Source organism: Neodiprion virginianus, chromosome 4 (assembly GCF_021901495.1).
Source record: "Neodiprion virginianus isolate iyNeoVirg1 chromosome 4, iyNeoVirg1.1, whole genome shotgun sequence".
NCBI lineage: Eukaryota > Metazoa > Arthropoda > Insecta > Hymenoptera > Diprionidae > Neodiprion > Neodiprion virginianus.
Genome location: NC_060880.1, coordinates 36,759,867 through 36,776,375, shown reverse-complemented (window position 1 = coordinate 36,776,375; position 16,509 = coordinate 36,759,867). Strand labels below are relative to the sequence as shown.

Sequence of the window (16,509 nt, the reverse complement as noted above, 5' to 3'; positions counted from 1 at the left end):
TGGCTAGGCATATTAGACAGAATAAAAGTTTTCAAATAAATTAAAATCGTTATAATAGAATTTAATGAAAAATAATACTTTGCCAAGTTTGACAATCGAGAGAGTTTGTTGCGTTCATTTTCGCACTATAGAAGTAATCCGCTTCTGTAACGCGAATGGTAAATACGCTTTATCATATTTATTACTTTGTAATGGTAAGTAAGGTTCGGTGACCGAGATACGCTGCTTTCAAAAACCTATTTCATGCTAGAGGGCGCTCTCAGGCTTTGTAAATTTGAAATCAAAGAAGCGGGTAAACAAAGGAATGCAGTGTCAATCATAACCTCTGATAGTCGGTTTATAAAATTGAACTTTAGTTCATAAGTGAGGACACAAAAATTGTATTATTTTTCATGTGAGACAACAATCAAGATGATCCGCAAGCCGCCGTTGAGGACTTATCAAAAGAAAAAAGGTGCACAATCGTCGTTTAGTTATTCGCATACAACATCGCGAGAACCTGATTTTTTCAATAAGAAAACATTAACTAAAACGAGGAAAAGTAAGCCTGCACTTAGTCTTGACGATGTGGACATCGACGAACTCAGCTCCGGCTACTTTGAAACCACTTTTGACAAAATTGCTAAAAACGCAAGGTGAGTGTTAATTTTTATTATCAGTGATGCATTACGTTACCTGTTCTGTGAACACTTCTACTCATGGAAAAAGTTGTTCGACATTTCATGCTTTCAATTCCAGAGTCCCAACGCCACCCGTTTCATATAATTCAATTGTAAACATCAGCAGTGACGTACCGCCGCAGGAGTCATCACATGTGAATAAAAATGTGTACGAATTGTCGCTGAAAAATGATCCGGCAGTGTCTAGAGCCGGTAAACGAGCCAAACGTAAATTGATTCGATCTCGTGTAGTGCATCAGGATACCGAAGTAGTTGTAAAAAGACGATTGAAACATGATTTGATTACTGTAAGCACAAAAAAGTCCAGAACAGTAAGAAACGTGAACAGAAAAGTACCTGCAAAATCTCGTATCAACACGCCGAATACTAAAGCAAAACTTGCAGTTCATACAAATGACTCAACTTTCAGTAACTCTGAAAATTGGTTTGTACAGCAACCGGTGACACGTAATCGGGCCGCACGAAACAAACACAACCAAAAAAACAGTTATCTTTTGAGAATGAAAGGTACTATCACACCAATCTCAGACTTATCTTTGAGCGAAAACAATATCAGTCAAAGTTACAATGCCAAGCTTAACAAAGTGAAAAGTAAACCTAAAAAAAAATTTTTGAACAGGATTTATGATGATTGTAGAAAATTGAAGGTCCTTAATTATTGTGACACATTACCAAACGATCCAAGGGACTTACCTGAATTCGAAACAAATGACAATAGATTAAAGGAAGATGATGCTGAAAAACCACAAGGCATAGACGAGAATAAGGACAATCTTTTAACCAGTACTGTTTCATATGAGATGCAAAATAAGGCTGTAGTTAAAAATTCTTCCAAATCAATACAAGTTAAGAACTTCCAAAGACGTTCAGCATCAGAATCAAGTGAAAGTGACTCTTCAGATTCTAATCAGTACCATAGAATTTTAAACCGGAAAGCCAAAAAGAAAATTCAAACCCATTCAATACAAAAAAGTGGAAGTCCAGAGTATATAAATATAGTGGATAATTCTAACAACATTTCGAATATCAGTCACCAACCTTGCAGTTCGACAATATCTGAATATAATGTCAGAATGAAAAAAGATTTTCTCCCTAAACCTTGTTCTCTCAGCTGTAAAGAAAAAGAAGTTCTGATGTTGCGTGAAAATCAATTTACCGCGACGTCAGAAGCTTGTAACGCATATACGTCTGAGGATCTTTTTCAAACTAGCATTTCAAACACTGCATCAAATATTGAACCACAGTCTCACGGTGTCAAACCTTGTACAATAGAAATTACTGATTGTGAAAACAAAAAACTTGTGGACACTTTAAAGCAATGTGATACAAAGCATTCGTTGTACTATCTCAAGTGCAGCACACCTATAAGTGCATATGTAAGAATTGACAAATCAATGAATGGTCTTTCGCCTATTACTCTGGGTACTCATATGAGGCAGAGGATTGGAAAATTCCCAACACAACAACACACCAATGAACTTTCAGTTATGAATTCTAATCCTAGCTATAGTAAAATTACTGAACAAGATTTAGCAGTACAGAGAGTAAATGCGCGCCGTAAAAGAGCAAAAAGAAAACTCAATATTTCAAATAAAGAAAATGACTCGTTGAAACCAGGCAATCGGTATTGGGAACAAAATGATATTCAAAACATAGTTGTTAAAAATTCTGTGAGTCACGAAGATACTTCGTACAGTGCAAAATCAGTAGAAATACTTTCTCCGACTTCCCGAATTCAAGAATCTCTGGAGATTCTGAAATTGGATTCTGAAAATTCGAATCCTAAACTTGACGTAGGTCATAGAAATAAACGCACCGGCAGTACTAAATCTGGTATATCTGAAAATACAAACGAATTTACGGGAAAATCTAAGGATACTTACGCACAGCTGACACCCATTGGTATTATAACTACACGCAGTGGAAGACAGCTCAAACTGAGTATGACAATGAAAAAGAAGTTTTTCAATGACTCTAACGATCCCAAAATGCATTCTAATCCTGGTTCATTTGATGGCTGTTCGGATTTATACTCAGAATACGAAATCATAGATAATTCTGAAAATCTGGAAAATCGCGTACCGAAAATTGAAATGATAACAGAACGTGCTGTCAAATTTGCAGAATTGCAATGTCCATCAAAACCCAGTACTATTTGCAATATAGGCGGCTTCATTTCCCGCGATTCACCCGATGCATTTGGAAATGTTTCTGCAAAAATTTGTGTCGAAAATGTGTCAAATAAACTGGCCACAAATAACTCCACACATCACAAGTCAGCTGATATTAGTGATTCAAATAATTTTAAAGTCATATCTCAGATTGAAAATAGCGAATTTTCATTGCAAAATTGTGAAAATCAATCCAAAATTCATGAAGACAAGAGAAATAATACAGGTGTATATGATGAAATGGGTCCAAGTAATATAACTACTGCGAATCGAGAGATTTCACAAAGCATTGTAGATTCTACCAAGAATTTTAATTCTTTGAGCATAAGGTCGAACAATGACATTGAATCTGAATCATTGCTAAGCTGCAAAAAACATGCTAGCATTAGCGATATGGTTTGGAGTACCATAACAGACAGTAATAATAGTAAGCATACGACAAACAATACAAATAAAAATATGGGAAATGATTCGTCGTCTGAATCACAGTTGTCATCTATTAGCAATGATGATTGTAGTAGCGCAGAATGGAGTACTATATCGGATAGTGAATATAAACCACACAAAGAGAATATATTGAGTAATCAAATATCAAATTCTCTTGAACCTGTGACAAGTTCAAACGAAACCCAACTTAACGAAGGTGTGTCAACTGAGAAACCAAACGAGGCATCGAAATATGCTGACGGTTCATCTTTGAATCTGACGGAAATCGCTCTGAGCAAAAGACTGAGATTATTATCTAGTAGAATTAACACGCGGCAACGTCGTAAATGTTTGTTAAAACTTGAAATAGAACATATACCACAAGATGATGAAGAACCAGCTGCAGTTCCGATTACCGATAACACAAAATTGATCGAGTCATTTGGTATGGTTTCGATAAATGCATCTGATTCGAGAGAGGGTGACAAGACTAAAGAAGGGGCGCAGTCTCCTTATGAAGCCAAAACAACTGACGTGTTCGTCAAACCAATAGGTGTAAATCTGGAAATAAATTGGCAGCCATTGGTACTAATTGAAAAATTAAAGGAACCTATAAAAGTTGCCACTAGCAAAGAGCAGAGTCAGGGCGTAGGACTTTCTGCGATTCGTGATACGGATGAAATGTTATTGACGAATGCATCTGATTCAAGAGAGGATGACAAGACTGAGGCAGAAGCACAATCTCCTGATGAACCTAAAACAATTGACTTGTTCAAAAAACCAATGAATATAAATCTGAAAAAAAATTTGCAGCCATTGGTATTAATTGAAAAATTAAAAGAACCTATAAAAGTTGCTGCTAGCAAAAAGGAAAGTTGGGGCTTAGGACTTCCTGCGATTCGCGAAACGGATGAAATGTTTCAAGCAAGTACGAGGGATTCTAATAAATCCAGTAACATGAAAATGGAAGATGCTAGAGGTACCTGCGATAAGAACGAGAATTCAAATTCTCGAGCTCAAAAGTCTAAGAGAAGTAACTCCATATTTAAACCAAATCTGACTCGTGTATCAGACTCTGATCGTGGTAATACCAAATTGGATGCGACTGAACCAGGAATAATAGGCAGACAGTCAGTGTTTTTAAAGCCAGGAAAGGAATGGACTCGCTCTCTCTCCATACTTAATAGTATCCAAGATAGATCGGACTTAGAGATACTGAGCATTGGAAAAGGGAAAAAATGGCAAAATAGTGTGCAAGCAATTCTTGATATGCAACAAGAGAGTAAGTATGTAAAGAAGCCTTCTTTGACTATCTAGTGGTTAATGGAGATGTTTTTTGTTTTTAAAAACAATATCCCATCACTTAAAATCTTAACCCATAAGTATCACAATTTTATTATTTTATGCTGTACAATTTTGGACTTTTTTAAAACATTTTTACACATTACAACGTATCAGACGTGATGAACGGAACGCAGTATTACTTTTTTTAAAAAAACATGGAAAGAGAAAAATACTCGGATCATTTTGCAAAATTTTGAAATATAATTTCTAGTAAATGGGTGAGTCTTGATCAATTCAAAAGTCTTGAAATTATTTTGATATAACTTGTAAATATTTTCTGTTCGTTTTGCGTATTGGGCGTCAGAGACTTAGGACTTATAGATTACTTATTTTATGCAAACTATTTTTAAGATATAAAGACAAAATATCTAATAAAAATCGTCTGACTGTGTATACTAGGATTGATTCAAAGTTGTCTGGGAAAAAATGAGGATGACAAAGAAACGGAACAGCGCTCAAAGGTGCTCGATTGCACTTCGATACCAGATAGAACAACATGTGCGGAAGCACAAAGTACTGGATCTGCTAGTCCCAGCAGGTTCATTCGTCGAATGTCAATCCGAGTAGTCCCTGAAAACAAGAGGCTGAGTCACATTGAAGATACATCCTTTCTTGAAGCTTATGGCATATCTGCTAGTAAGAGTAGAAAAACACTGTCTCAAAGATCAAATTTCAATCGTAAGGCTCACTTTTTTATACTAAATATTATTTTTAAATTAGCGTATAGTATTTACTTTTTTTCACCCAGAAATTTACATTAAGTTTATGAATTTACACAGCCGACAGAAAGACTCTGGTTTCTAATGTGCAATGCGACACTGCGGAAATCGAAACAATTGAAAATGAAAATCTTATAACCGCAAGAGATGTCGTTTTACAAAGATGCTGCCAAACGGATTATTTGCCTTTCACTGAATCTTTCCCTGAAGAGTGAGTAACTTGGTTTGTTCGAAACAACATCTTTCAAGAATTTGAGTAAGTTTTAATCTTAATATTTTCATTTCTCAACAAATTTGAATAACAGGTACATGAAGAGGTGTCGAAAAATTGGCGAAGGTGTCTATGGAGAAGTATTTCTTTACGAGCATAACAAAAAAAAATCTGTCATCAAAATAATTCCAATTGAAGGGAATGCACTCGTAAATGGTGAACGACAGAAGAAATTTGATGAAATCTTGTCAGAAATAGTAATTGCAAAGTAAGTGTCACTATCATTGATAATTGAGTTCACATTTTATAATTGATGACACATACCAAATTTTTTTAAACAGTTTGTCAGACTACACCGTGACTATACAGTGTTTTACCTAACACTGATAAATGCGGACATCATGCTAGAAACTTTATACCCTTCTGACTGATAAAACCCATTTTCAGAGAACTGCACAATCTGAGGAACGGCGAGAGCTATCAAACCGATGGATTTGTGGAGGTAAAAAATATAAGATGTATCATTGGAAAGTATCCCGAGAAGTTGATAGAACTGTGGAAAGCCTACGACGATGACAAAGGATCGGATAACGATTGTCCTCTGATGTTTGATGAAAATCAATTGTACATAGTATTAGAGCTTGGTCATGGTGGTCAGGACCTTGAAGCTTTCGTATTTCAATCAGCTGTCGAGTCCCACGCATTATTTGTACAGGTATCTCAGTGGATAATCTGTAATAGTCACTTGAAATTTTTAACCGTGCTAATTTCTTATATACATAGTAAAAATACAAAATTATCACTTGTTCACAGGCAGCATTGGCATTGGCAGTTGCTGAACAATCTCTGGAATTTGAACACAGAGATCTACATTGGGGTAATATTTTGATATCACATACCAAAGACTCACGAGTCGCCTACAAACTCAATGACAAAGTTTATACGTACCCCACTAGAGGAATGCAGGTAATGCAGTACAACTTACTATACGATAAAATTTTACAGTGATCACCGAATTGTATTTGGACTTGAGATAACATAAAACAGTAATTTATCAATAATGAAATTACTTCAATGAGGTCCTACATGGATGAAATGTCTGTTATCTTTCAGGTCGCAATTATAGATTTCACGCTGTCGAGAATGTCTTATGAAGGCTGTTGTATATTCAATGATTTAGCTTTGGATCCTGCCCTATTTACAGCACAGGGAGAATACCAGTTTGAAATATACAGAATGATGCAAGACAAGATTGGGTAAATGTTTACACATACAAATTTGTTTTAAATCTCCCAATGGTTTTTCATGGTAATCTTAGAATAAAACACATTTTACAATGTTCCAGAAATGATTGGCAAAAGTTTGAACCTTACACAAATATTTTATGGCTGCATTATGTTCTTGACAAAATGATCACGGCATTGAGATACAAGCGACAGTCGACCAAAGTGCATAAGGAGGCAATTTTCCAGTTACAAGAATTGAAAGATATCGTTTTAGACTATGAAAGTGCATTTGACTTTGTGACTAATTGTGAGAAAATAACGAACCTACAGTGCAAAAGGGCGACTTTGACAAACGTTAAGTCGTCTCATTGTCAGGTGCAATCAGATCAATTAAATCCAGAAAAATAATGCTACGTTACATACTATATAAGTTTTATAAAATTTAAGTACTCAAGAAATAATAGGCAAAATATCATCAAAATATGTAAGAAAATAAATTTTAATAAATATAGTATTCACCGAGTATTTAGTCATCGCACAATTTCCGGTCATTGCAACACGAATCTTCATAGTTTCCAGAACACATTGTTTCAAAGGTTGATGTTCGCATTGATTTTGATACCAGACTTTGAGGACCACATACCGATGCTTCTTCTTCATGTATCTCGCCCCTCTTAACATCTGTGGCAAGACATTGAACTTAATGACAATTAGTCGTTTTATTTTCTATGATTCTTCAGGATACGTTTTTAAGCGCACTTCAATACGTTTGTGTGACATGACCAGTGAAGTGTACTTACCTAATGCCGCTAGGTCTGAATTAAGAGTATCTTCGCTTATGTTGATCCACCTGAGTATATACTCTTGCATTTCGCTGTCAACTCGCTCTAAGATCAAGGCAATCTTTTGCAATTGGTCAATCCCATCCGGATAGTCATGCAGCTCATTTGATTTAGTTGAAATTGATGATGAAGCATATTCCACTTCTTGAGCGCCACATTTACAACAGTTGCAGGTAATCGGATGTTCATCACGCTCGGACATTGGCAGATCTTTGTTTTTGCCTATGAGAATGCACAAATTCAACATGCGTGGTCTTGAATAGTTTTTGGGTCACAATGGTACCTTTGCATGGTAGGCAATAACAACATGCGCAATCATCGTGATGGCATGAACAAGACGGTCTCGGAAATATAGTTACGTCCGACTGAAATGTGCTCGGTTTTCTCAAATCAACTTCATATTTACACACATTACATGTACAAGTTTCAGGAACGATATCCACAGTGGACGAGGCCAAAGAATCCATCACTTGGTTGTTTCCACATTCGCAACACACGCAATCAAGTGCGTGAGTTTTATTTATCTGTTTGAATACGTTCTATCAACTTCTATTTAATTGATCAGTATTATATCATCCCATAATAAATTTTGGTAACTCCAAAAAGAAGTCACTACTGCTCGAAACATGCGCTAATGAACGTCATGGGCAGCACAATGACAGAATGAATAAAATATAAAAATTATTTTCATCGACAAGTACTGGATATTTTCTGTCTTCGATGGGGACAGGATCGACGTATTTAAAGTGAACTTTTGGCACAGCTTTCCCGGCGAATTTGTTCTTAACATAGGGTATCTGCAGCGGTTGTGGATGCGAATAACATGGAACATCATAATAGCGTTGTTTGTAATGATCACTTGGATAATGAGCGAGATACGATTCATGATCAACCCTGTAAGGCTTAACATCGATGTTCTCTTGCACTAGTACACCAGATACGAGCATTCGTTCTACAATCTGAAATTATGATCAACATAAATTTGATTTTACCTCATCCACAGGAGACAACTTGCAGTTGAATCTCACATCTGGGATTCACCTTGGCAGTACAATGTCCCAAAGAGTTACCAAAGATTCTCAGATACCACAAACGCGTACTCTTTTTTATGGAGTCGAGTATGTCCACTGCACCATCATCTGTTATTCTGTTATACGAAAGGTCCAGCATTCTGATTTTTGAAAATGGCATGCCAAGACTTAGAGCCCTGAATGAGATTTATTAAAATAAAAGCAACAAATTAATACTCAAAAGTATTGATTCAATTTATACCTGGATTGACAAGGAAAGCAGTTACCTAGCTCCTTGACTTGTGATGATGTTGTGAGCAAGCCACAAACCACTGAGCGACGGTTTCATTTTCAACCAGTTTCCAAGATGCTCCATTCCGTGATCTCCTATATTATTGTTGCACAAGTCAAGCAATTGCAATGTTTCGTTGTATTTTAAGTCCTCTAACATTATTTCGATGTCATGGCAGGAGAAATTGTATTTTTGTAAATGCAACTCCACTAAACACCTATTGAACTGGATATTCAAAAATTGAGATCGATATGATCGAGGGTACAATAATATAACTATGATGTGATATATCTCAATATATGTCACAGGAGTTCTGCATTAAAGATTCTTTGCATTGATTTTCATGAGGACCCAATGAATATTAATACCAGTTATTTGTGGAGCTTTACACACTGATCAAATCAATAGCATCAATCGTATGAACTACTTCGTGTTATATAATGAGTTAAAACTGAAATTGCACTCCACACATCACGTTTTTACGAAAATTAATTTTGCGGTATAATTTAATGTGTTACCCGCAACATGCAACCGATAACGCTGGCAAAGTGAGTACTATCAAAAATATACATATAACCAGGATTTGGTCTGCTAAGATCTAATATTTTTAACGTCTTGTTGCATTCCTCCTGGTCCCATCTCATAACAGTTGTAAAGTAAACCAGACTCGAAGCGGTCTGATCAACTTCAGCCACATCTAAATATCTCAAGCAGGAATTCTTCAGTAGCATCAAACCTACTTTCTTTGCACTCTGAAAACATTCCACGAGATAAAAAATTTTCTACAAATTTAAAACCTTACGTAATTTGCATTCTAATACTATTACCTCAACTCCAAACTTGTTCCCGTTAAGTCTAAGAGTTTTCAGTGGAACCCTATCACCATCCTGACATAAATGGTTGATACCTGGTGCAGCGATATTGTTATTTTGCACATTAAGTCCCAGTATGTGCTTATATGCCTACATATTTTAGAATTGAATATGTGTTTTTTATTTTACTTCCCATCAAGTCATGGGTCAATTTTATATTTACAATAATGTAATCGACCAGGTTGATAAAGCCAGCACAGTGAATGTTGTTGTATGCTAAATTAAGAGAAACGACGTCTGTATTGGCACGTAAAAATACCATTAGATATGGCACATCCCAATCTTGAAAGCGTCTCCTAAATTTCATTTGATTCTGTGTAAGTTTTCTAACGTCAAGTAGTCCCTGAATTAAGTGACGAATCAAAACTTTCAAGGTTTTGAGCAATATTAATTAACATTCACTATATAGTCACCCAATTCTTGGAACCAAATCAGCCCCCCGCAAGATCAATCTCCGTGTACCGTTATACCATTTTTCACAAAAGCATGAGAAAAATAGACTGTTCATTATTATTTCTCCTTTCATATCCTTGAAACGTTTCGGGATATCCGGTAATATCGCATAATTGCGGTCATTATAAAAATAAGGAGAATGCTCATGTTTCCAAGGGATAGTAAAATCGCTTTTTGCACAACCGGGACAATTTGCACAAATTGCATCGTCGGTGCATTGATTCGTTATCTCTGCGCTGTTTTCGGATACGATTTCTCTCTCCTCACAGGAGCCCACATTGATAACGCGAGAAATTTTCGAAGGTGGGGTGCTTATTATCATGTTACGATATACATCAAACGTTACATGTTCTGACATTATGATTAGTAATTCTTTTCTTCGCAAGTTAATGGTTTATCTGACATACTGTCACTCCCAGTGTAATTAAACAGAAAAGAAACAATTTTAGACTTTAATGTTTTGTTATTGTTCCATGAAGTATCTTTGTCATATCAATGGATGAAACTTTATTTGATCCATACTTCAAGCGATGCTATTTATGGTTCGTAAGACACATATCATTATTTGATATACACTGAAAAATATAAATTTCAGTGTGGAAAAAAGAATGCAAGAACTAAGAATAACTGAGGAAGTGGAAGAAGTGCCTTTGGATGTCATGTTCGCAGGTAATTCAATCAATATTGACTTTTCCTTTCATATTACCTCTAAATTACAGTTGCTTTCACGCACTGTTTTGTGGTGATAAAAGCTTATGACACTTTTTCAGCATACTGTCGAATGGATCCACTTTCCAATTCGACAGGCGTGAAGTTGCTGCCACTTTCGCAAAGCGATAAATGGCTAGCGTCAGCTAAAATTCTTGATATGCATAAAGTCACAACGACTGACACTGGATTGTGTTTTTTTAAATTTCACAAACGTGCCATCAGTTTTGAAGAATACCTCATATACTTGGAAGATTTGGCTCAAACAAAGGGTTTAAACATCGAAGACATGAAATTTGCAATGCAGAGATGTGGAAAGCCAGTTCATCCATTAGATATAAAAAAGAAAAAAAAATGATTGTTAGAACCAATAAACACGAGATGCAAATATGCAGGATATTCTTCAGGATAGTTTTCTACAGTCCCAAATTATATAACCATTTTATGTATGTATTGTTAGCACTGTTATATAATCTGTACAATAGTTATGAGATAGATACTTAAGAGCACTTTCCACGTATATTTGTATTCTCTATTTGGATTCTAGTTCAACTTCAAATCGATATTTACATCTCATATACAAGTTTTCACAAATACAATGAAATAATAACAGCCAATTCAACATAATTTCCCCTAAAGCTAGATTTTAGAACACGATAATTTAGAGAAATATACTCTTTATCAATATTCGACTAGGATTTCTATGAGATATTTAACCAAACTCCAATAAATAATGTTATGTAATTCATCATGAGGAACTCAATATTTCAACAGGCTCTTACTTATCTCGATACAATTAAGTGTATCGCAAAGTACGAGTAGTTCCGCAGTATCTTGAGACTTTCATCGATATTTGCTGGTACGGCAAAATTCACAGTGCTCAATTTTATAATACCACAAATTGTTTATTCAAGGAACCTTATTTCTTTCACGTATTCAAAATACTTGTTGTGGATTAACAATGATATAAATAGAATAGAATTTGAAAAACAACGTAATAGGTTCAAAAATAAAGCTGATAATATCTGTACATCCTTTTCAAAGGCACTTTCACCAAAAAGAAGAGACTGACATAACATTATTCTGCAGTACCATTTTTTGTGCTTCGCGCAGTTACAGAAGAGAAGAAAAAATATTCTTCCTTAAATCAGAAAATTTATGTACAGTAAGATGAATAGGCATACGTGTTTTGGAAGTAACGTAGAAATTCATTTTCGACATTTTTTCTCAATGTAAGGATTGCCTTGTATTGTAATAGCGTGTAAGCATGTTGGTTATACCCAATAGTAATATGATTCCCGAACCAACATTTTTGTAAAGTTTTGAAGACTATTGAAGAAATAAATAAAATTTATCAAAGTTCAAGAGATAAAGCACATAAACTGATCTCTACCAGCATATCATGTTTTATCAATGCATCAGTATACAATACTCTAAGAATCATCTCTTGTTTCCTTCCAATAATACTAGAGTTTAAGTGTGGTTATGAATCCACTTCAACGCATCTCTTACATTTATCAGCGAAACTCTACTTAAAAAGCTGGCTATCAATTGATACTCGGGCATTGTGCGACGTCCACATGATCGGGTAGATATTTGCTGAGTATATTCACGATTGGAAATGAGATCTGCGTTCAATTTCTGAGAAAGTTGATTTGGCGTAGAATCAGTGATCTTTCGACCCTCGCAAAGAACTTTGGTCGTGAGACACAGAAGCCATTGAAGAATCTTGAACACAAAAATAATAATAATAAAAATGACAGTACATCAACGCTTGAAATTTAAAGCTCAAAAAGTAGAACAACTATCACCTCGTTGCTTGACGGTAATTTACTGTCGCTGTTTAACCAAATGCTTGGTGCCCAGAGAAACACTTGTATAATGGTTGCCGCCATATCGGGATTATTTCTCTGTAACGGAAATAGAAGTGATATTAGTTTTGATGAACTTTTGAAAACACTTCCTTCCCTTAACAAAATAAATACCTTGTACATGCTTCTGTTAAGCATATTCTTAACCAATGCTACAATAACAGGTGGTATTGCTTCTGGAAGTGGCGGTAATTCCGATTCTATATAGCTGTGGTTCATCAGTAGTGGTTTTTGCCCTTTTTCCCCATAAAATGGATTCTTCTGACCAAATATTTCGTATGCAATAGCCCCTGCAGCCCACAGATCAGCTTTTGTGTAATTCAAGCTAGTGAATGGTCCGGGTTCAGCATTAACGATTTCTGGAGCCATCAGTGCACTGTTTCCTCCTTTGTCAATATCGTGAGAACTATATGGCAGGTAGAGACCATGAGTTTTGTCTGCCAAGCAGCATCCAAAATCAGTTATTACCAACGACGGGCAATTATCACGTTCTTCTGAAAGGTCCAGAAGAATATTGTCACTTTTGAGATCCCTGTATTAAAAAATTTCACTGTATTAATAAACATACATTACGTGTAACCAAAAATACCAGATTTTTATCAGTTGTTAAAAACGTAAATTAAAAGCAGCATGAAGAATTCACGTTAATTCTTTTTTAATGAACAAATATTAAGTCATCCATTGGTATAATAACCACGGTGCATGATATAAGAAATATTAGTCTACACCAAGTGGAAAACGTAATCCAACACTGACTCCCTTACCTGTGTGCAATACCTGCTGAGCACATGTGAACAATCCCTTCCAATAGTTGTGCTAACAACAATATCGATTTTCGAACGATTAATTCTCTGCCCACCATATATTGTTTCAAGCTAACATCATACCTGAAATACAATACCCGTATTGTCATTGGAAATCGATACACTATATTGATATCTCATTTCGTTGTAACATAACATGTAACATGACACACATGATTCTAGGTATACCTTTCCCAAGTGTTTCTCTTGTTTATAATTTTAGAAAATACCAATAAATTTGATCCAATTTTTCAGAATCTGCAAAATTCCGGGAATTTGAAGCTCCCAGATTATACTGTCAAGTACCTTTTCATCAGCAAAAAGAGGCTCATATTCCTTCCAGAGCCGTTCGGGTTAATCCTAGGTGGAAGAGCGTCAGGATACATTTTCGATGATCCTGGTAAATCAGGAACTCTATCGGCAAAAACGCAATACATAGCAACGATGTTCGGATGTGGAGAAAGAATTCTTTTGTTGTCAGCCATTTTCTGCTCCCACAAAGCCAGTTCTTCATTCTGACAATGTTTTCTAGCTGGTACAGTCTCTCTGTACATAGCTCTCAAAATAGCTGTTGCATTAGACTCTGCGTCATAGTTGAACATCATTTTAATAGCTAACGGAAAGCTGGACAGATCCTTATTACTGGTATCAACAGTAATTTGAGAATCCTGTTTTTCTTCGGGGTCAATCGGACGAGTGGCATACACGACTGCTGAGCATCCTTTGGCTATTGCTGGTCCAATTACAAAATCCTTTAAATCAACTGGCTTGTCTTCAATCGTTGTTGCTTCGTAATTCTGGTCGTTTTTTGGAGTGTTCCATTGTACCTTAGACACAGCCTCCTATGAATGAGGTAACAGTTGATTACATAACATGTTAAATTTATTACAGTCTATAGACGATTTTCAGACGGTTTAGCCTTCCTTTTCGTGGCTAGAAAATTTTCACAATCGTTCATTACAGTTAAATTTTACAAAAACAAGTGTGTTGAAATAACATTCAAATCACATGTAACTATCTAAAATCCCATTTACGAAATAATTATAAATGCCAGCTAAGTTCGAACTTGGAAAAATGATGTATTTATAAACAACATAAAGTCTGAATAATAATAACAAATAAGCTGACATTTGGATAAGAGCCATTTGTAAATGACATCACCATGTCTAATGAAGCTTTAGTTAAGGGTTTATTTTTTCCTTTGAATGACATGATAAAATATGAATGTCATAGAAGTTGTGGTGCAAAAAATGAAATTTGTTTGTAAGAGCATGTAATTTTTATGTTCCAAAAAAATATCTGCAAGTATGCATACTCTGATTTCCCAGCAAACGCCTTCCAGCTCGTCATCTTTGGTAAGTATTCCAGTACCAGATGCCAGCGATACGCCAACCAGAGCAAAGAATGGTCTTGAATCTCCAAATAATAAACGTTTTGCTGCACGACGTCGTAAATCTCCGGCGAGACTATTGGTCACTCGCTTCAAAACATTGTCAACAAATATCCGCCGAGCATGGAGTCCCAGGAATCCGAGGTGTCTCCCTGCAGCAGAGACATTACCACCCGTAGGCAGCTGGCCCTGGGTCTTACCTGAATCAAGAATTTCAAAATACACTAGTCATAGTTTCGCAAGAAAATTTTATTTTTATTTTATGGCGTTGAAATATTTATTAGATTATAGTTGAAGAAGAAATTAATTATGAGTCAAGAATTCTTGTTCATTAGTAATCAATCAACTAACTAATTGATACATAAAAATCTGAATTGAATTAAAAATTGTCCCATAAGTATGATAGTAAACAAGAATGTTTGCTTTTGATTCTGTAATTCTTTGTGTTGTTCTCAACATGAAAGTAATTTATTCCTACTCTCTCGCATAAAATGATGTTTCAAGTCGAAAGTATGGAATAAAACAATGAGAATACACTCTACACTGAATTGAAGCGGGAATAAAATCTAACATTATTATGAGCACCAGTCGCGTTAAGCGTATATAATCACATGTAAAATGCTGAGTATATAAATTTGAACAAAACTTGGAAGTGCGTATAATCGCAACAATGAAGGTGCCTCGAGTGATTTTACTAAAAAAAAAAAAGACAATGAAAATAACGATTCGTACCAGCTCTGAGATTGGAAATGACGTTTAAAATGAATGCAGTATTTACGTACACATTCCAAGTACGACATACCTATAATACACCGTTACGTTGCAAGGGATAACCTAATGATAGTGACATGGTTATTTGTGACGATTGCCAGCGAATTGGTACCGGACTGATGAGATTGATGTGGCGAGTCGATTTGAGTATGATAGTCACGGGTAGAAGATGACAACAGGCCCTTACCTACTTCCACAACGTGTATTTTGTTGCCTTGCGTGTAATATTGTGGATTGCGTACTGAACGGAGAAGGACACGACCATTTTGCAGGAGACGTTGCGCTACCGTTCGTAACGACATTTCTCCGCACTCGTGGGCCGAGAGAGCCCGGGCGGACCCTAACCCAGGCGCGAAGAGTTTTAACTGGAAAATTTTGATCGCGCAATTATCAAGAGTCCTGGAACACTCTAATTATTTTTAAAAGAATTCGAACACGTCTTTTGTCGCCAGTTCAAAGTTCACCATTTGCAATTATCATACCCATGGATGAACCTGCCTTTCGGACCCGATTGGGTGAAATCAGCCTCCATTTTGCGCAGACTCGAAATCCGCAAAAGCGCGGAAAAATATGAAATTTGTTCGTGCTACTTGTTTCGTTGACTGAGGATTGAACAAAACGAAGAAGTGGAGAAAAAACCCAGGAAACAGGACGTATACTACTCGCGGATTTTTCCCTCTTTCGGATAAGGTACCTAGTAAAGATGAATGCGACAAAAAA

General features: G+C 35.9%; 4 protein-coding genes across 5 annotated transcripts in view; 1 reads left to right on the top strand and 3 right to left on the bottom strand.

Annotated features, from left to right (window-relative positions):
- LOC124302903 (uncharacterized) overlaps positions 1–16,509 on the bottom strand; it is a 592,781-nt gene that overhangs the window by 409,290 nt on the left and 166,982 nt on the right. The gene's annotated exons all lie outside the window — the stretch shown is intronic.
- LOC124302755 (uncharacterized) lies at positions 1,810–7,303 on the top strand. The gene is made up of 8 exons (XM_046759262.1): positions 1,810–4,559; positions 5,021–5,299; positions 5,401–5,551; positions 5,646–5,819; positions 5,999–6,266; positions 6,365–6,517; positions 6,665–6,807; positions 6,897–7,303. The coding sequence occupies exons 1-8, from the start codon at positions 1,814–1,816 to the stop codon at positions 7,183–7,185; spliced, it is 4,203 nt and encodes a 1,400-aa protein (XP_046615218.1). The 5' UTR covers positions 1,810–1,813; the 3' UTR covers positions 7,186–7,303.
- On the bottom strand, positions 5,089–8,561 carry LOC124302787 (uncharacterized). The gene is made up of 4 exons (XM_046759348.1): positions 7,903–8,561; positions 7,578–7,841; positions 7,297–7,458; positions 5,089–5,191 (listed from the first exon to the last, which is right to left on the bottom strand). The coding sequence occupies exons 1-3, from the start codon at positions 8,084–8,086 to the stop codon at positions 7,304–7,306; spliced, it is 603 nt and encodes a 200-aa protein (XP_046615304.1). The 5' UTR covers positions 8,087–8,561; the 3' UTR covers positions 5,089–5,191; positions 7,297–7,303.
- Positions 11,384–16,277, bottom strand: LOC124302765 (serine/threonine-protein kinase Pink1, mitochondrial). Of its 2 annotated transcripts, XM_046759291.1 has the most exons (7): positions 15,977–16,276; positions 14,944–15,218; positions 13,935–14,470; positions 13,590–13,712; positions 12,940–13,357; positions 12,766–12,864; positions 11,384–12,682 (listed from the first exon to the last, which is right to left on the bottom strand). In XM_046759291.1, exons 1-7 carry the CDS (start codon positions 16,089–16,091, stop codon positions 12,428–12,430), a joined length of 1,821 nt encoding a protein of 606 aa, XP_046615247.1. In that variant the 5' UTR covers positions 16,092–16,276; the 3' UTR covers positions 11,384–12,427. The 2 variants fall into 2 exon arrangements, with proteins under 2 accessions (XP_046615247.1, XP_046615248.1); XM_046759292.1 differs by lacking the exon at positions 13,590–13,712 and having other exon boundaries at positions 15,977–16,277.